At 36.8% G+C, this 20,086-nt stretch overlaps 1 protein-coding gene and 1 long non-coding RNA gene across 6 annotated transcripts in view; both read left to right on the forward strand.

The window, feature by feature from the left end:
* LOC132529897 (uncharacterized) overlaps positions 1–791 on the forward strand; it is a 31,183-nt gene extending 30,392 nt beyond the window's left edge. Inside the window, exon 3 of the long non-coding RNA XR_009543609.1 lies at positions 593–791. This is a non-coding gene — a long non-coding RNA (uncharacterized LOC132529897). The remainder of the gene's footprint in view (positions 1–592) is intronic.
* Positions 792–9,372: 8,581 nt separating this feature from the next.
* Positions 9,373–20,086, forward strand: part of LOC132529899 (scavenger receptor cysteine-rich type 1 protein M130) — a 35,119-nt gene continuing 24,405 nt past the window's right edge. For 3 of the 5 annotated variants that reach the window (XM_060166987.1, XM_060166983.1, XM_060166984.1), the window contains exons 1-6: positions 9,392–9,531; positions 10,673–10,759; positions 11,401–11,721; positions 14,696–15,016; positions 16,955–17,275; positions 17,798–18,118. In XM_060166987.1, the coding sequence (XP_060022970.1) occupies positions 9,486–9,531; positions 10,673–10,759; positions 11,401–11,721; positions 14,696–15,016; positions 16,955–17,275; positions 17,798–18,118 (1,417 nt within the window). In that variant the 5' untranslated portion in view covers positions 9,392–9,485. Of the gene's footprint in view, positions 9,532–10,672; positions 10,760–11,400; positions 11,722–14,695; positions 15,017–16,954; positions 17,276–17,797; positions 18,119–20,086 lie in introns of all 5 variants that reach the window. The other 2 variants (XM_060166986.1, XM_060166985.1) reach the window with 2 other exon arrangements.

Genomic DNA, 20,086 nt, shown 5'->3' on the forward strand with positions numbered 1-20,086 from the left:
AAAAAGAAGAATTGATCAGCATTACAAAGAGACTATAACTCAGGCAAATTAGAAAGAGAACACAGATATTCTCAACAATTGGGTGGTGGAAAGCTGAGTAAGGCATGGGTGTGTTCCATGATTTGTATAATAATACTATAAATCTGCAATTTGTATGTAGAGATTTTTTAAAACAGCAATACAGAAGTTTATTTCATTATAAAAACACTAGGTGATCTAACAAAGCTAATTACTTCATTTAGAGAAGGAATAAATGGGAGAAAGGACACAAGGACTTTGCTAACAAGCCCAAAATCTGTTCCAAAATCCAAAATGAGTTCCAAAATCTGTTTCTGTATTCCTGTTCCTTCTTCCTTTTGCCATGCACAAGCCCATATAAAAATATACAAGTTTTCCTACCAAATTATCTTCTAACTTTCAGGTCCACTCAAAATTTTTCACATCTTCAGTTTTCCCCAAAATGGTTCTCATTGAAGGGTTTGCCTTGCACCATGTATTGCTGTAAACCTGAAAGATGGGGCCAATGGTGGAGTTTTCCCTTTTCTTTATCCTCCATCAAAAAGCATTCACTGCGACTTCTCTGTTGGTGCAGTGGTTAAGAATCTGCCTGCCAATGGAGGGGACGCGGGTCCGAGCTCTGGTCCGGGAAGATCACACATGCCGCAAAGCAACTAATCCCGTGCGCCACAACTACTGAAGCCTGCGTGCCTCTTGCAGAACAACTAAGCCTGTGTGCCGCAACTATTGAAGGCTGCGCGCCTAGAGCCCATGCTCCACAACAAGAGAAGCCACCACAATGAGAAGCCCGCGCACCGCAACAAAGACCCAATGCAGCCAAAAATAAATAAATTTATTTATTTATTTTTTAAAAAGCTCACTAAGATTTTTTTTTGAACATCTTTATTGGGGTATAATTGCTTTACAATGGTGTGTTAGTTTCTGCTTTACAACAAAGTGAATCAGCCATACATATACACATGTTCCCATATCTCCTCCCTCTTGCATCTCCCTCCCTCCCACCTTCCCCATCCCACCCCTCCAGGCGGTCACAAAGCACCCTGCGCATATTTAAAGTTTTTTTTTTTGATAAACAGGTGTGTACCTGTGAAACTATCAACACAATCAAGACAATGATCATATCAATTACCCTCCGAAAGTTGTGTCGTTTTTATCCCTTGGTGTAATCCCTCCTTTTCACCCTTCCCAATCTATCCCTAAGCAACCACTCCTTCCAGTCACAATAGATTAGTTTGCATTTTGCAGAATTCTATATAAATAAGATCGCAAAGTATAAGATTCATGGCTGTTGTAACACATATCAACAGTTCATTCCTTTGTAATGCTGTGTAGTAGTCCCACTGTTCGTTTACCCATTTACCAGTTGAAGGACATTTGGTTTGTTTCTAGTTTTTGTCCATTACAAATAAAAGTGGTGCAAACATTCATGTACAAGTCACTAAATGGATATATGTTACCATTTTTCTTAAGTAAAACATTAGAAGTTTAGTGTTCAAAAAATAATTGCCAAATTATTTTTGAAAGTGCTTATGTCATTTAAATTCCATTAAGACTGTAGTATCTAGGAATCCTTTGTCTAGCCTAAGGTCACGAAGATTTTCTCCTCTGTTTTCTTTTTAAAGTTGTGTAGTTTTAGGTTTCATATTTATGTCTGTGATCCCTTTTAAGTTAATTTTTGTATATGGCTTAAGGATTGAAATTTACATTACTGCATTTGGATAGCCAATTGTTCAACACCATTTGTTGACAATATTATATACTTTGTCAAAAATCAGTCATCCATATATGTGTTGGTTATGCTAATACAACAGTGTCTTCATTATGGCAGCTCTATAAATAAGTCTCGAAATAGGCTAGTGTTAATCCTCCAACGTGTTCATCACTTTCAAATTTGTTATGGCTATTCTAGACCCTTTGCAGTTCCAAATAAAATTTAAAATCAATTTTCCAGTTTTTATGAAAAAATGCCCACTGGGATATTGGTTCTGGTTACATTGAATTTAGAAATCAAATTGTGAAGCATTGAAATCTTAATAATATCTTCTAACCCAAGAACGCAGTATACCTCTCAAATTATTTAAGTCTTCTTTAATTTCTTTCAGGAATATTGTGTAGTTTAGAGTGTATAGGACTTTCACATTTTTGGTCGAATTTATTCCTAAATATTTTGTATAATTTTGATACTACTACAAATGGAATTTATTTTTTCAATTTCAATTTCTGATTTTTTTGTTGCTTGATTTTTGTATATTGATCATGTATCCTGCAACCCTGCTAAACTCAATTACTAGTTCTAGTAGTCTTTTTGTAGATTCTATTATATTAGATTGTAATCGTCCTACACAGACGATTGTGTCATCTGCAAAACAAGACTGTTTTACTTCCTTTTCAATATGGATGCTTTTAGCTCTTTACCTTGACTGATTGTACTGGTTAGTATTTCCAGTACCATGTTGAATAGAAATGATTAAAATGAACGTTTTTGTCTTTTGATCTTAAGGAGAAAGCATTCAGTCTTTCAGCATTAAGTATGATTTTAGCTGTAGGTTTTTCATAGGTGCCCTTTATGTACCTAGTTCACTAAGAGTTTTTATTGTGAATTGATATAACACTTTGTGAAAGGCTTTTTTACATCTATCAAGTTGATTGAATTATTTTTCTGTTTAAGTGTCTTAATTTAATGAGTTGTGTATAATGATTTTTGAATGTTAAATTAACCTTACATTTCTGGGATGAACCCTGCTTGGTCATGAAATATTATCATTTTATATATTGTTAGATTTTATTTGCTAATGTTTTGTTTAGAGTTTTGCATATATGTTTTCGAGAGATATTCATATGTAATTTTCCTTCCTTATAACGTCTTTTCTGGTTTTGATATCAAGTCATGTTGGCCTCATAGAACATGTAGGAAAGTAGTCACTACTTTTTATTTTCTGGAAATGTTTGTTTAGAATTTTTTTTTTCCTTAAATATTTCTTAGAATTTACCAGTGAAGCCAATGGGAATTGGAATATTCATTGTGGGAAGATTTTTAGTAATTTTAATGCATATACATATATATGTATTAGATGTAAGTTTATATTTTTTCAGGTTGTTTCTTCTTCAGTGGTCTTTTGTAGTTTGTGCTTTTTAAGGAATTTGTCCATTTGATATAAACTGTCAATTTATTGGCAAAGAGTATTTATACTGATTTATACTATACCCTTACTTTCATTTAATTCTGTAGAATTTCCAGTGATTCCCATTCTTAATATTGGCAATTTGTGCCTTTCTTTTTCCTAATCAGGCTAGTTTTAGTTTTAACCATTTTATGCGCATTCTCAGAGAACCAGGTTTGGGTTTCATTTATATTCTCTATTTTTCTGTTCTTTATTTCATTGATTTCAGCTTTGATTTTTAGTAATTTCTAACTTCTACTTACTGGGTTGAATTTTCTCTTCTTTTTCTAGTTTCTTAAATTGATGCCATTAATTGAGACCTTTCTTCTTTTTTAATGTAGGTGTTTAGTGTCATAAATTTCCCATTAAGTACTGTTTTAGTGACATCCCACAAATTTTGATGTGTTGTATTTTCATTTTTATTCATTCCTAAATATTTTTTAATTTCTGTTTTGATTTTTTTCTTTTTGAACCCAACAGCATATTAAAAGGATCATACACCATAATCATGTGGGGTTTATCCCAGGGATGCAAGGATTCTTCAATATATGCAAATCAAGCAATGTGATACACCATATTAACAAACTGAAGAATAAAAACCATAGGATCATCTCAATAGATGCAGAAAAAGCTTTTGACAAAGTTCAGCACCCATTTATGATTTAAAAGAAAACCCTCCAGAAAGTAGGCATAGAGGGAACTTACCTCAACATAATAAATGCCACATATGACAAACCCACAGCCAACATTGTTCTCAATGGTGAAAAACTGAAAACATTTCCACTAAAATCAGGAACAAGACAAGGTTGTCCACTCTCACCACTATTATTCAACATAGTTTTGGAAGTTTTAGCCACAGCAATCAGAGAAGAAAAAGAAATAAAAGGAATCCAAATCAGAAAAGAAGAAGTAAAGCAGTCACTGTTTGCAGATAACATGATACTATACATAGAGAATCCTAAAGATGCTATCAGAAAACTACTAGAGCTAATCAATGAATTTGGTCAAGTAGCAGGATACAAAATTAATGCACAGAGGGCTTCCCTGGTGGCGTGGTGGTTGAGAGTCCACCTGCCGATGCAGGGGACACGGGTTCGTGCCCCGGTCCAGGAAGATCCCACATGCCGCGGAGCGGCTGGGCCCGTGAGCCATGTCCGCTGAGCCTGCGCGTCCGGAGCCTGTGCTCCACAACAGGAGAGGCCACAACAGTGAGAGGCCCGCGTACCACAAAAAAAATATTAATGCACAGAAATCTCTTGTATTCCTATACACTAATGATGAAAAATCTGAAAGAGAAATTAAGGAAACACTCCCATTTACCACTGCAACAAAAAGAACAAAATACCTAGGAATAAACCTACCTAAGGAGACAAAAGACCTGTATGCAGAAAACTATAAGACACTCATGAAAGAAATCAGTGACGATACAAACAGATGGAGAGATATACCATGCTCTTGGATTGGAAGAATCAACACTGTGAAAATGACTATACTAGCCAAAGCAGTCTACAGATTCAATGCAATCCCTATCAAACTACCAATGGCATTTTTCACAGAACTAGAACAAAAAAATTCACAATTTGTATGGAAGAACAAAAGACGCCAAACAGCCAAAGCAATGTTGAGAAAGAAAAACAGAGCTGGAGGAATCATGCTTCCTGATTTCAGACTATACTAAAAAGCTACAGTAATCAAGAGAGTATGGTACTGCAACAAAAACAGAAATGTAGATCAATGGAACAGGATAGAAATCCCAGAGATAAACCTATGCACCTATGGTCACCTTATTTTTGATAAAGGAGGCAAGAATATACAATGGATAAAAGACAACCTCTTCAATAAGTGGTGCTGGGAAAACTGGACAGCTACATGTAAAAGAATGAAATTAGAACACTTCCTAACACCATACACAAAAATAAACTCAAAATGGATTTCTTCTTTGACCACTGGATTATTAAAAGTGAGCTATTTTGGCTTCCAAATATTTGAGGTTTTCCAAAGATATTACTGTTATTGATTTCTACTCGCATGTGATCAGAGAAGATATTTTGTACGATTTGAATTACTTTAATTTGTTGAGAGTTTATTTATGCCCCCAAACCTTATCTAAGGAAGTGTTCTGTAGGCACTTGAAAAGAATGTAAGTTCTGTTGTTATAGGAAGAAATATTCTATATATGTTGTTCAGGTTATGTTGATTGATAGTGTTGTTCAGTTCTATTCCTACTGATTTTCTTCCTACTTGTTTTACAAATTGTTGAGAGAGATTTTGAAACCTCCTACTATAATTCTGGATTTTCTATTTCTCCTTGCAGTTTTGTAAGTTTTTGCTTCATGGATTTTGAAGCTCTGACATTAATTTCACAAACATTTAGGATTGATATGTACTCTTGATAAATGCACCATTTATCATTATGAAATGATTTTCCTTATTTCTGGACATATTTATTCTCTGAAATCACTTTGTGCTAATTTTAACATAGTCACTCTGTCTTCCTTTAAATTGGTGTTAGCATGGCATGTCTTTTTCCAACCTTTTACTTTTATTCTACTTTTTCTTTATATTATTTAGACATTATATAGTTGAATTTTGATTTTTAATCCAGTCTGCCAATTTCAGCCTTTTAATTGGGTGTGCTCTATTTACATTTAATGTGATTATAGATACAGTTGGGTACAAATCTACTATCTTGCTCTTTATTTTCTACTTCTCCAATCTATTCTTTGTTCATTTTACCTCTCTTTTATGCCTTCTTTTGGATTAATTATTTTTTATGATCTCATATTATCTACTTTATTGGCTTATTAGCTGTAACTCTTTGTTTTATTATCTTAGTGGCTGCTTTAGGTTTATAGTATACGATTTTAGCTCACCATAGTCTGCCTTTGACTACTTTACATAGAGTAAATAAACTTTATAATAATATTCTTTCATTTGTGTTTTCACCCTTTGTGTTATTATTTTCATACATTTTCCTTTTACATTGTTATAAGCTCACCTTGTATAGCTGTTATTCTTGTTTAAACAATCAATTATTTTAAAAATATGATAAAAACCACATATTTACCTATGTAGTTACCATTTCTGGTGCTCTACATTCCTTGTGTTGAACCGTATTTCTATCTAATACCATTTTTATTCTGCCTGAAAGACTTCCATTAACATTTCTTGTGGTGTGGGTCTACTGGTGATGAATTATTTCAGCTTTTTAAAGTGAAACAAAAAAATCTTAAAATTTGTATGGAAACACAAAAGACCCCGAATAGCTAAAGCAATCTTGAGAAAGAAGAATGCAGCTGGAGGAATCAGGCTCCCTGACTTCAGACTATACTATAAAGCTACTGTAATCAAAACAGTATGGTACTGGTACAAAAACAAGAAATGTAGATCAATGGAACAGGACAGAAAGCCCAGAAATAAGCCCACACACCTATGATCAAGTAATCTATGACAAAGGAGGCAAAATTATACAATGGAGAAAAGACAGTCTCTTTAATAAGTGGTGCCGGGAAAACTGGACAGCTTTGTAAAAGAATAAAATTGGAATGCAACTTCTTAACACATTGATTGAAAGTCTTACCTGAGCAGGTAACTTCTTGTAAAAGAATAAAATTAGAAAACTCTCTAACACCATATATAAAAAATAAACTCAAAATTGATTAAAGACCTACATGTAAGACTGGATACTATAAAACTCTTAGAGAAAAACGTAGGCAGAACACTCTTTGATATAAATCGCAACAATATCTTCTTTGATCCATCTCCTAGAATAATGGAAATAAAAACATAAACTAATGGGACCTAATTAAACTTAAAAGCTTTTGAACCGCCAAGGAAACCACCAACAAAACATAAAGGCAACCTACTGAATGGGAGAAAATATTTGCAAATAATATGACCACCAAGGGGTTAATATCCAAAATATATAAACAGCTCATGCAGCTCAACATAAAAAAAAAAAAACATAAAAAACCCTGATTTAAAAATGGGCAGAAGACCTAAGTAGACATTTCTCCAAAGAAGACATACAGATGGCCAACAGGCACATGAAAAGATGCTCAACTTTACTAATTATTAGAGAAATGCAAATTAAAATCACAATGAAATATCACCTCACACCAGTCAGAATGGTCATCATCAAAAAATCTACAGACAATAAATGCTGAAGAAGGTGTGGAGAAAGGGAACCCTTCTACACTGTTGGTGGGAATGTAAATTGGTACAGCCACTATGGAGAACAGTATGGAGGTTCCTTAAAAAAATAGAGCCACCATGATCCAGCAATCCCACTCCTGGGCATATATCTGGAGAAAACCATGGTTCAAAAGGATACATGCACCCCAATATTCATTGCAATACTGTTTACAATAGCCAAGACATGGAAGCAACCTAAGTGTCCACCAAAAGATGAATGGATAAAGAAGATGTGGTACTTATATACTATAGAATATTACTCAGCTATAAAAAAGAATGAAATAATGCCATTTGCAGCAACATGGATGGACCTGGAGATTATCATAGTAAGTGAAGTCAGAGAAAGACAAATGTCATATGATATGGTTTATATGTGGAATCTAAAAAGAATGGTACAAATGAACTTATTTACAAAACAGAAATAGGCTCACAGACATAGAAAACAAACTTATGGTTACCAAAGGGACAAGTTGGGGGAGGGAGGGATAAATTAGGAGGTTGGGATTAACATATAAACACTATTATATATAAAATAGATAATCAACAAGGACCTACTGTATAGCACATGGAACAATATTCAATACTTTGTAGTAACCTATATAGGAAAAGAATCTGAAAAAGAATAGATATATGTATATGTATAACTGAATCACTTTGCTGCACACCTGAAACTAACACAACGTTGTAAATCAACTATAAGCCAGTATAAAATAAAAATTAGAAAAAAAATACTATTCAACCTCCTTTATTCCTAATGCAGAAAAAAACCCAGTGAGAATTGTCTTTATTTCTATTTTTTTTGTTTCTTATACCTTAAATCCCTTTCTTTTTTCCTTTTAGCAAAGTGGTTCTCATACTTTAGGATACAATTTAAGCATCTTATCACAGAAAAGAGTTTTCTAACTGTTTGTTCCTGTCTTCTAGTTGGTATGACTTGTTCTTTATTTTTCACACTGTGCTTTGAAACTATGTTCATTATTGCTATTAGATGTATTTCTCTTACTTGAATTTGACTTATTTAGAGCTAAAATCAAGTCTTGTAAATTTTTATTTCACAATTTGTAGAATTTGTAACAGTCTTGGCTAATTTTATTGCTTCATCCCATTAGAAAAGAAAAAGGAATGAAATAATGCCATTTGCAGCAACATGGATGGACCTAGAAATTGTCATACTGAGTGAAGTAAGTCAGATAGAGGAAGACAAATATCATATGATATCGCTTATTTGTGGAATCTAAAAAAATGTTACAAATGAACTTATTTACAAAACAGAATAGAGTCACAGATGTAGAAAACAAACTTATGGTTACCAGGGGGGAAAGTGGGGGTGGGGGGAGGCGGAAGGACAAACTGGGAGATGGGGATTGACATATACACACTGCTATATAAAAAATAGATAACAAATAAGGACCTACTGTAGAGCACAGGGAACTTTTCTCAATACGCCATAATGACCTATACAGGAAAAGACTCTAAAAAAGAGTGGACATATGCATATTTATAACTTATTCACTTTGCTGTACACCTGAAACTAACACAACATTGTAAGTCAACTATACTCCAATAAAAATTTTGAAAAAGGAAAGAAAAGAAATGCAAGTGCTGTCTATAGGTAATCCGCACAAAATTATTCATTAGACACATTTGATTATGCAAATAATATTAAAAGTTGTTATAACAATCAAGCTTTAGTGATTTAATTATATTTTGCCTATTTTACTTTAATTTTTTGACATAATTTAACTACAAAACAATAGCTATTTTATGCTTCTAATATATTAGTCCAAAACAGGGTGCAGAAATTTAAAATATTCAATTCAATAACAACAGTATATGAGTCAATATTTCCCCTTTAAGTTTTATAAATCTGTAGTGAATGTTTCTCAGTTTTCTTTGGTTGTTTCATGTCCCAAATGGAAGAAAACATGAGCACGAAAGAGAACCTCGCTCTTTTAATTACTTCCCTTTTCTGGTTGACTCCACCTCCATTATGAAGTCTTCCTGTTTTTTTGTGGATGTGAAATGATTTTTAGAATTCTTAGTGGTCCTCTTCTTTAGGAGAACATTCCTAGGGAATAATACAAGAAGACTTAAGTATCATAAAACTTTGGAATGGACAAACTCAGAATGGTGCTACATGAAAACTCTGGATCTACTGGTAAAAGCTTCTCATTTGTTCTATTTACCCTTTAATGGAGTGTAGCAATATTCTGGAAGTCAGTGGATCTGATTTAATAGTGATGGGCATCAGGAGGGTAAGTTATAGGCAAAGGGCAATAAGCCTATAAGGCAGTACGTTTTATCTCCCATAGATTCGAAATTGAAGATGTGAGATAAGGATTAGATTTGGCATCAAGTCTGTACAACTGCTGAGGTGCAATTAAGTAAGGAACTAAAATTAACTGAATTGTATTGAGTTTGAAGCTAACGGTTGTTAGAAAAATAGAACAAGGAGGAATGCGTATTGATTGAAAGTGGATTCCCTAGAGGACATGTAGAATAACACGCCTGAGTGTTGAAATCTACTTCGTAACCTATGTGGATGCATTAAACTTATTTAGCATTCTTACTCTTTTTTTTTCAAGCTTTTAGACTGAGGTATAACATACCACATGAAAGCATAGGTCATACATGCACAGTTCAGTGAGTTATCGCAGAGAAGTGACTGTCATAGCATTTTTACTTTTAAATTACTGTTGGGTGAGAGTAAGAAGGAGAATTGAGTGATAGAGCATTTTATGCTATTCTTGGAGATAAGGCCCAATAGTGGGGTTTTCAAATATGATCTTTGTCACTTTTTCCTCCAATGTATTGTTCAACTACTATTTAGCAGCACTGTGCCAGGTACTGGTGAAACTGGTGAACATGATAGATATAATTCATTCCCTCATGGAACCTGCCATCTAATAATGTGGATCTGGTAGGCTTGGAGATAAGGGTATCCGTGGTTGAATATTGCTCTGTGCCTGAAGGGAGAACTGCCCGCTTCTAAGTTTCATCAATGCCTTTTCAGTTTTCCAGGTTTTAAGGCTCAATCTTGCAATGCTTTTCCCATCCCCAACTCTCTTCTAATTCCTCACCCCTAGACTGCCTATAAACATGAACGTTTTCAAAGCTACTTCACTGAGGCTGTATGATCCTGGGTACAAATTTTTCCTGCCTGCCTTGCCGTTTAGGGGGAAGGATATTCTGTCTTGGTTTGACCTTCTTTGTTAACCTCAAACCTCTGAAACTATCTGTCTCCTCCAAAGCCTCTTTTTGGGAAGACTCTACTTTTGCTCTCTTTCGTCTTTTCACAGAATTTAGGAGATGTTCTGCCCGCTTAAGTCCCTTCGCTATTGCTGTGGTCTCAGTTCTCAGTGCCTGTTTGGTCACCAGTTCTCTTGGTGAGTACACTGTCAAATTTACTCACAACCTTAGCCCACTGTGGCAAGAGTCACTAAAAAGCAAATAATTCTCCTGAAGGCTAAATAGCATCTAAAAACATGCTTCATGGTTTCAAAGTAGAAGATAATAGGAAAATATCTCCATTTCAATTTCCATTTGAGTCAATAAGTTTCAGTTAGATTTTAACTAGCATTTGAAAAATTCATGGTATTTTCCATATATGTGTGAAATAGGCACTAAATTCCTTACAACTGGCCTTTTCATCCTCACCCTCAGCCTTCTTTCTACAGATCTTAGGATCCTGGAGAAACTTACATAGCTTATCCCTATAAAATTTTGTAATATCTTTTTTTATAGTAAACTATCCATGAGAATATATAGATTGACGTTACAAAGAATATCAGCCATTAAATAAAGAGATCGTACAGTATTGGATTACCCAGATTTACTGGGTTTATGTCACTGCTTAATTTGAAGCCTGAGATACTGAATGAAATAACATTCTCCTGTTGTACCATGGATAGGTCCAGAAATATTTCTCGAATCTGGCTTTGAAAAATAAATAAGTAATCGAAAGAATAATAATTTTCTACTTGCTCTTTGGATCTTGACCGATTGCTGCCCTTACCTGTTGTTACAGGAGGAACAGAGAAGGAGCTGAGGCTAACAGCTGGTGAAAACAAGTGTTCTGGGAGAGTGGAGGTGAAAGTCCAGGAGGAGTGGGGAACTGTGTGTAATAATGGCTGGGACTTGGCCGCAGTCTCCGTTGTTTGTAGGCAGCTGGAATGTCCAACAGTTATCAAAGCCACTGGATGGGCTAATTCCAGTGCAGGCTCTGGACGCATTTGGATGGATCATGTTTCTTGTCGAGGGAATGAATCAGCTCTCTGGGACTGCAAACATGATGGGTGGGGAAAGCATAACTGTACTCACCAACAGGATGTTGGAATCACCTGCTCAGGTAAGACTTGCGTAAGTCAAGCCTTAACATGAAATGCTTTGTGAAAAAAAATCTATGGGTTAAATTAAAATCTATGGGTTAACAATTAACAATCTATGGGTTAACAATTAACAATCTATGGGTTAACAATTAAAAAAAATCTATGGGAGCCAGTTTTCTGTAAGTAATCTAGTCCACGTATAAAATTACCCAATCCATTGCTAAAAGACCAGAAAACACATGACAAAGCCCATATTTTAAAAAAAATCAAAAGAGATTCTGAGTACTACAATCAATGAGGAAACGACTAGCTTCAATTTCATATTAAGTAATCCTACGATAACTTTCTACTTCTACATAAAAATATCATAATATCTAAGTTAATTCCTTGTCCCCTTTCCCCGTAAAATGCAGCTTTCATGCATTGGCCCATAAATCATGACCCTTTTGCCCATTAATTGATAATCAACTTTATCAGGAAATAAATATTCTTAGCACTAATCCTTTTTTGTTGGAGGAAGGATGTTTTGCAAAGTAGAATTGCTTCTTCCACTGTACAATGCTATTCATTTACTATTACAAGGTAGTTTTAGTTTTAATTTATAAAAGTTTCATCTCACTTGTCCTTACAATAGCCCAGACATTTCTGCTGACAAATCCCAAGGTCATGTTTCTGACCCAGTTCAGATTCCCGGGCTTCCAATTTCTCTTTGCTCATGTCGTTGACCTTTATGCAACTTTATCACCACCCAGCCTTTCTAGGAGAGATCATCTCCTCCGTAGGACTGATTTTAGAAAGGACTAATCTCTATCCAGGCATGGTGGTGTAATGGGAGCAACACAGGCTAGTATCTAGAAAATTGCTCAGCTGCTCATTAATGCTATTATTTTGAGCAAGTTGCTAAATCTTTCTAAACTTCAGTTTCTGAGCACCCAATGATATAATACACGTAAAGCTGCTGGTACACTGGTAGGTAATAGGTGTTAAAAATTAACATTAGTTTCCTCTTGGCTCACTGCTTCTCGTTACCTAGACAACTCATTTCTCTTTCTTCTTCCTTCTCTTCCTCCATTCTTCTCCTCTTCCCCCTTCTTCTCTTCTTGTCTTTTATTGTTAATCATTTTGCAGGGAAAGATAAGAAATAACAACTGTAACATCTACGGCAAAGTTAAAAATGCTAATAAATCTTGCCAGACTCTTACTATAATTATTGCTGTCTATAGAGTTGACTGTTGAAGCTAAGACATCAGTGTAGTACTTTTAACTCATGTTCTGGTTTTCATACCTTTACATAAGGATCCTTTATATAAGGAGGACATTAATCAAACTTGGTTTTTGAAGTTTATACACCTAAACCTCCAACTGGCGTGTAATAATAGAAAGGGATGTGTAGCCACTCAGGGACTCAGGAGTTTCATGAGGTTTCTGAATTCATATTTCTGAGGTTTCAGAGTCTGTGTTTCTGAGATTCTCTACCCTGGTCAGTGCTCAATCCTCAGAGCATCTACTTGGGAAATTCTATTATTGGGAAATTCTATTATTATCACATGCATAATAGTAAAGAGGATAGACTCTGGTGCTAGATTGCTTTTTGTTTGTTTGGGTTTTTTTACATTGTCTCTACTGTTTTCTGGGTGTTGGATCCTGTGTCAATTATTTAACCTCAGTTTGCTTATCTGTGAAGTAGAGATAGTGGTAATGACACATAATGCTTAACGTTGTTGTGAAGACTAAAGATAGCATATGTAATATGTTTGGAACAGCATATGCACATTTTGATTGTAAGCTATTATTATTATTCATGATACAAAATCTTGTTGAGTAGAGGTCCTTGTCTGGAGTTCAGTGCTTTTAAAATTGAATTACTGTTTCAGAAAAGAACTTCTAAGCATTTTATTCAACCACCAACAGTTTCTGGTTTTTAGGTGTCCCAAAATTTCATCCCAAGTCTCTTTTTCTCAGGTATTTTAGTCATCATAGAAAATCTCAGGATAGCTTATAGAGAGAATTTTCCTTATGAAAAAGCCATTCTTTGCTAAAAATGGTAGCAGGTGCTTCGGGGGAGGGAAAAGAAAGCTTTGATTCAGAAAAAAATTGGTAAGAAATAAATTATCTTGATTAACTTTTTTCCCCCAATTTTTAATGTTTTTTAAAAATTTGTTTATTTATTTTTGGCTGCATTGGGTCTTCATTGCTGTGCATGGGCTTTTTGCTACTTGGGGTGAGCAGGGGCTACTGTTTGTTGCAGTGTGCGGGCTTCTCATTGCTGTGGCTTCTCTTGCTGTGGAGCACGGAGTCTAGGCATGCGGGCTTCAGTAGCTGTGGCACACAGCTTCAGTAGTTGTGGCTCACGGGCTTAGTTGCTCCTCAGCATGTGGAATCTTCCAGGACCAGAGCTCAAACCTGTGTCCCCTGCATTGGCAGGCAGATTCTTAAGCACTGTGCTCCTAGAGAAGTCCTACTGTCTAATGTTTTTGTATACCACTTTTGCAAACTATCGTGCATGCTTATGCATTTTTTTGCTTTTTCCTGTTTTCTAATTTCAAATTCAACTTCAAACAATCATTCATGCTCTAAACTGATGGTCATAAAAAAAGATGAAAATAAAAATTTTAACTGTTCAACAAATGACTGGATTTTCATTTTTGCTTCTTTGTAGTATGAACACATTTTATTTTTTCAAGCTTTTTAAATAAATACTTTGAGGCAAACGTATCTATTTCTACATAGAAGTGTTTATTATGCCTCAGTAATGGAAGGAAACAAAACAAAGCACAAAGTGAAGTTTAATCTGTAAAAGATTTTTTTACAGATTAATTGTTGGTTGGTTTTCAAAAGATTAAAATTCTCCAAAGTGTGAACAGGGGCAGCATCCAAAATGAAGCATCATTTTTAAGGATAGGATCAAATCTCAAGTGACTAGAGGAATATTATTTTCTAAAATCACTTCTGAATCAATATTATTTCTGAATTCTAGTCTTTTCTCCGCTCTAGATGGATCTGATTTGGAGATGAGGCTGATGAATGGAGGAAACCGCTGCTCAGGAAGAATAGAGGTCAAATTCCAAGGACAGTGGGGCACAGTGTGTGACGATAACTTCAACATAAATCATGCTTCTGTGGTTTGTAAACAACTTGAATGTGGAAGTGCTGTCAGTTTCTCTGGTTCAGCTAATTTTGGAGAAGGTTCTGGACCAATCTGGTTTGATGACCTTGTATGCAATGGAACTGAGTCAGCTCTCTGGAACTGCAAACATGAAGGATGGGGAAAGCATAACTGCGATCACGCTGAGGATGCTGGAGTGATTTGCTTAGGTAAGGACTGGCCTGTGCTTTTTCTGTTCTCCATGAGAGGACAAAAAAAAGGGGACAAAAGTCTCAAAAGGCTGAACTCCTAAAAACATAATGAAGTCTGCTTCTTTTATCGCCTTATTATTACCTCATTTCAGGATGCAGTTCTGATACCTGTGGAATTTTTACCTTAACTGTAATTAGGTTAAGTAGGTTAGGGGGGAATGATGACAGTGAAATTGAGATCCAAGTCAAGAGGGTAGAAGGAAGTGTTTAGAGAATAGTCCACTCCCCCCATCCCTCCAAAAAAAATGAAAGAAAAAGAAAAGTTAACTGTTAAAAACAGGTTAAAATTTTGCTTTCTGTATGTTTCAGAGCACCCCCTTTTTCACCCTCTACCTACAAAAGTCTCCTCTTTAGCCATTTTGACCCACCCTTTCTTAAACCCACCTTTTCTTAAATTCACAGAATCAAATGATTAAAAAAATTGGTTTCCTATTAAAACCTCATTTATGCTAGTGCTATGTTATGAGCAGGCACTGTGTCTGTCTAGAAACTTTCATGTTTCACGCTTGATTACGGGACAGGGACATGGCTTTGCGTGTACAAGACTGTCACTCTCCTTTCTTCACTTGAGTGCCGAGTTTGAAGACCTAGTAAGTCTTGAACCCCAGGGAATATTTAGGAAAATATAACTAGGGTAAAAATGTCCCTGTATTCACCAGGTAGTTTTTTTTCAAATGAAGGAAATTCAATCCAAACTAACTTTAAAATGAGATAATACTGACTCAGAAAAGCGGGAAATCCAGGAGGTACAGTTGGCTCCATCCAAGCACTGCGCAGCTTGCGGGATCTTAGTTCCCCGACCAGGGATCGAAGCCCGGTCACAGCAGTGAAAGCACGGAGTTCTAACCACTGGACAGCCAGGGAATTCCCAAATTGGCTTTTTTCTTGTTGAATAATGTGACCATCTATAGTCTAAACCACAAAGGATGGGATTCCTACAGAAAAGATGGATTCTGTTAGCTGAAGAAAGTGAAAGGGATTTGGCATAGAAAAAACGCAGTATGTACCTTCTGTTTCCCTTTACCCATCAAAATCTTTCTAGGTCCCCAATCAGCACGTTTCTTCTCAGTGTGTTTTATACATCCTGAGTAATCACAATAAACAGCACTGTGACAACAAGAACCAAAACTGCCTGAGGAAAAAAGCAATTTATTTATTATAGGATATTACTTAGAATCAAGTTCTGTTCTTTGAGGAATATTGATTGGGGGAAGTTCAAAGTAGTAATGGTGAGGTCCCTTTTCTCTTTGCTTTGCGTTTAAACTACAGAAGTGGTCAGAAAGGGGTCAGGCATGTAATACAAACCAGGTAGTCTGGGTAGACAATGAAGTCAGAGGCAAAAGTGAGTATTGAGTATTGAGGCAAACAGGAGTGTGTAGGTCCCACCTAGACACCTGCAAACATATATTTAAAAGGGAAAAAACCAAACAATTCCAACGAAAAATCTGTGGTGATCAAACAAGCGAATCTCTAGATAAATTTCAGTCCCTGGGCCTCCTGTTAGGAGCTCTTCCTATAATGCATGCTCTCCGTAGTGAAAAGCCCCGTCTTCTTTTTTGTTTTTTTAATTTTTATTGATTGATTGATCTTTTCCATTACGGTTTAGTACAAGATATTGAATATAGTTCTCTGTGCTATACAATAGGACCTTGTTGTTTATCCGTTCTATATATAATAGTTTGCGTCTGCTAGTCCCAAACTTCCAATCCGTAGAAAGTCCTGTCTTCTTGCCTGATCCACTCCTCCTTCCATCTTTAACGATTTTCAGTGGTAATATATCACTGTTTTCTCTATCTCTCCTTATATCTCCCCCCTTAACTCATCTCAGGTACAGCTGTTTAGAGCGCCTTCGTTCTTGTTTCTTTATCACTGACTTGTTTTGTTTCCCTCTTACAGAGGGAGCAGACCTGAGCCTGAGACTGGTAGATGGAGTCACTGAATGTTCAGGAAGATTAGAAGTGAAATTCCAAGGAGAATGGGGGACAGTGTGTGATGATGGCTGGGATAGTAACGATGCCGCTGTGGCATGTAAGCAACTGGGATGTCCAACTGCCGTCACTGCCATTGGTCGAGTCAACGCCAGTGAAGGAGTTGGACACATTTGGCTTGACAGTGTTTCCTGCCATGGACATGAGTCTGCTCTCTGGCAATGTAAACACCAAGAATGGGGAAAGCATTATTGCAATCATAATGAAGATGCTGGTGTGATATGTTCTGGTAAGTTAAAACAAAACAGAACAAAAAGAAAAACAGAGGAGGAAGGACCTGTGTTCTTTAGGAGTAGGAATAGGTGTGAGATGTGAGAGAGAGAAATATCTAATAATTTCCTTGTTGGGAATTCTTTTACTGTTGTGAAGAATCTTTAACACATTCTTTATATGACTAGTTTGGTGGGTTGTCTGACTCTATTTTCTATAATAATTTTTCCGACTGCTGTTAGGGACCACATTTCAAATTCTAAATCTACCTGGAGCTCCAAAAGACAAAATGATATAAGTCTTTTCTTTATATCTGATTTGCTCGTATTTTTTAGTCACTGACAATTTTTATTAAGTTTTGAAACTGTAATCCCATTTCTAACCAAATTCATGGTTTATACTGACTCTTCAAAAAGCCAGGAGATGGGTAAGCCAGAATTTTCAGTGTCTCAGTATCTGGGAAGGAAGAAGATTTTTAAAATACCCTTTGGGAGCTAACCTCCGTATGTATCTATGGCCTAAGTTTATGTTTCTTTTGCAGATGGATCAGATCTGGAACTGAGACTTAAAGGTGGAGGCAGTCACTGTGCTGGGACAGTGGAGGTGGAAATTCAGAAATTGATAGGGAAAGTGTGTGACAGAGGCTGGGGACTGAAAGAAGCTGATGTGGTTTGCACGCAGCTGGGATGTGGATCTGCACTCAAAACATCCTATCAAGTTTATTCCAAAATTAAGGCAACAAACACATGGCTGTTTTTAAGCAGCTGTAATGGAAATGAAACTTCTCTTTGGGACTGCAAGAATTGGCAATGGGGTGGACTTAGTTGTGATCACTATGATGAAGCCAGAGTTACCTGCTCAGGTAAGACTTTCAATCAACGTGTTAAGTTGCATTCCAATGTTATTCTTTTACATGTAGCTGTCCAGTTTTCCCAGCACCACTTATTGAAGAGACTGTCTTTTCTCCATTGTATATTCTTGCCTCCTTAGTCATAGATTAGATGATCATAGGTGCATGGATTTATTTCTGGGCTGTCTATCCTGTTCTATTGATCTATGTGTCTGTTTTCGTGCCAGTACCATACTCTTTTGTTGATTGTAGCTTTGTAGTATAGTCTGAAGTCAAGGATCCTGATTCCTCCAGCTCCGTTCTTCTTTCTCAAGATTGTCTTTGGCTATTTGGGGTCTTCTGTGTTTCCATACAAATTTTAAATTTATTGTTTAGTTGTGTGAAAAAAATGCCATTGGTAATTTGATAGGGATTGCATTAAATTTGTAGATTGCTTTGGGTAGTATGGTCATTTTAACCATATTGATTCTTCCAGTCCAGAAACATAGTATATCCTTCCACCTGTTTGAGTCATCTTCAATTTCTTTCATTAGTGTCATAGTTTTCTGAGTACAGGTCTTTTGCTTCCTTAGGTAGGTTTATTCCTAGTTATTTTATTCTTTTTTATGTGATGGTAAATGGTATTGTTTCCTTAATTTCTCTTTCTGATAGTTCATTGTTAGTGCATAGAAATGCAACAGATTTCTGTATATTAATTTTGTATCCTGCAACTTTACTGAATTTGTTGATGAGTCCTAGTAGTTTTTTGGCGGCGTCTTTAGGACTTTCTATATACAGTATCATGTCATCTGCAAACAGTGACAGTATTACTTCTTCCTTTCCAGTTTAGATTCCTTCTATTTCTTTCTCTTGTCTGATTGCTGTTCCTAGAACTTTAGATACTATGTTGAATAAAAATGGCAAGAGTGGGCATCCTTGCCTTTGTTCCTGATCTTAGAGGAAATGCTTTCAGCTTTTCACCATTGCGTTTGATATCAGGTAGATTGCCTATCTGCACTTCACTTAGTTCTTATTCTGGGGTTTTATCTTGTTCCTTTGTTTGCAGTATGTTCCTCTGTTGCCTTATTTTGCCTAACTTGCTGTTTTCAGTTCTACATATCTGGTAGATTGGTTACATTTCCCAAACTTAGAGAAATGGCCTTTTGTGGGAAATGTCCTATGCTTTCAGCAGCACACTCCCCTCTGGTCACCAGAGCTATATGCTCTAGGGTTGCCCCCCATATTGACTGCACAAGTCCTTCTGATGTGTTTGGCATGGGGTAGCTGGCTGCAGAGACCAGGGGTGTCCCAGGACTAGTGCTGTTTCACTGTGGGTTGAGCCAGGTTCTACAATGGGTGATTGCAGAGCCAGAGTTCTCAGATCTAGTGTCATACTGCTGGTGGGTAGAGCTTTTTCCTGACATGGCTGGCTGTGGGTTCTGGGGTGTCCCAAAGCTAGTGTTGGCCTGCTGGTGAGTGGAGCTGGTTCCTGGGGCAGATGGCTGAGGGGTCCAACATGTCTCAGAGTTGGTGTCCACCTGCTTGTCAGTGGGACCAATGTCCAAGGGATCCTGGGGCTGGTGCCCACCTACTGATGCATGAAGCCATGTCCTGGGGCTAATGCCAGCCACTGGAAGGTAGACAGGTCCTGGGGTCCCAGCTATAGGGCCCAGGAATCCCAGAGCTGGTGTTGGCCTGCTGATGGACAGGGCCAGGGTCCCAGAGGTGCTGGTACTGGCCTCCTGGTGGGTGGGCTGTGTCCTGACAAGGCAGGTTGTGGGGCTACGGTGGTCCTAGGGCTGGGGTCTGTCCACTGGGGGATAAGGCTTGTCCCAGGGCCAGCACCAGCCCTCTGGTGGGTGGAGCCGGGTCCCAGGGGCTCTGGCTGCAGGGCCCTAGTGGTCCCTACGCTAGTGCCGGCCCACGGTCGTGTGGGGCTGGGTCCTGGGCCCTCTGGTGGGCAGGGCCATGTTCCAGGGTAGCTGTGGGCTCAGGATGTCT

This window comes from Lagenorhynchus albirostris, chromosome 11 (assembly GCF_949774975.1).
Source record: "Lagenorhynchus albirostris chromosome 11, mLagAlb1.1, whole genome shotgun sequence".
Classification (NCBI taxonomy): domain Eukaryota; kingdom Metazoa; phylum Chordata; class Mammalia; order Artiodactyla; family Delphinidae; genus Lagenorhynchus; species Lagenorhynchus albirostris.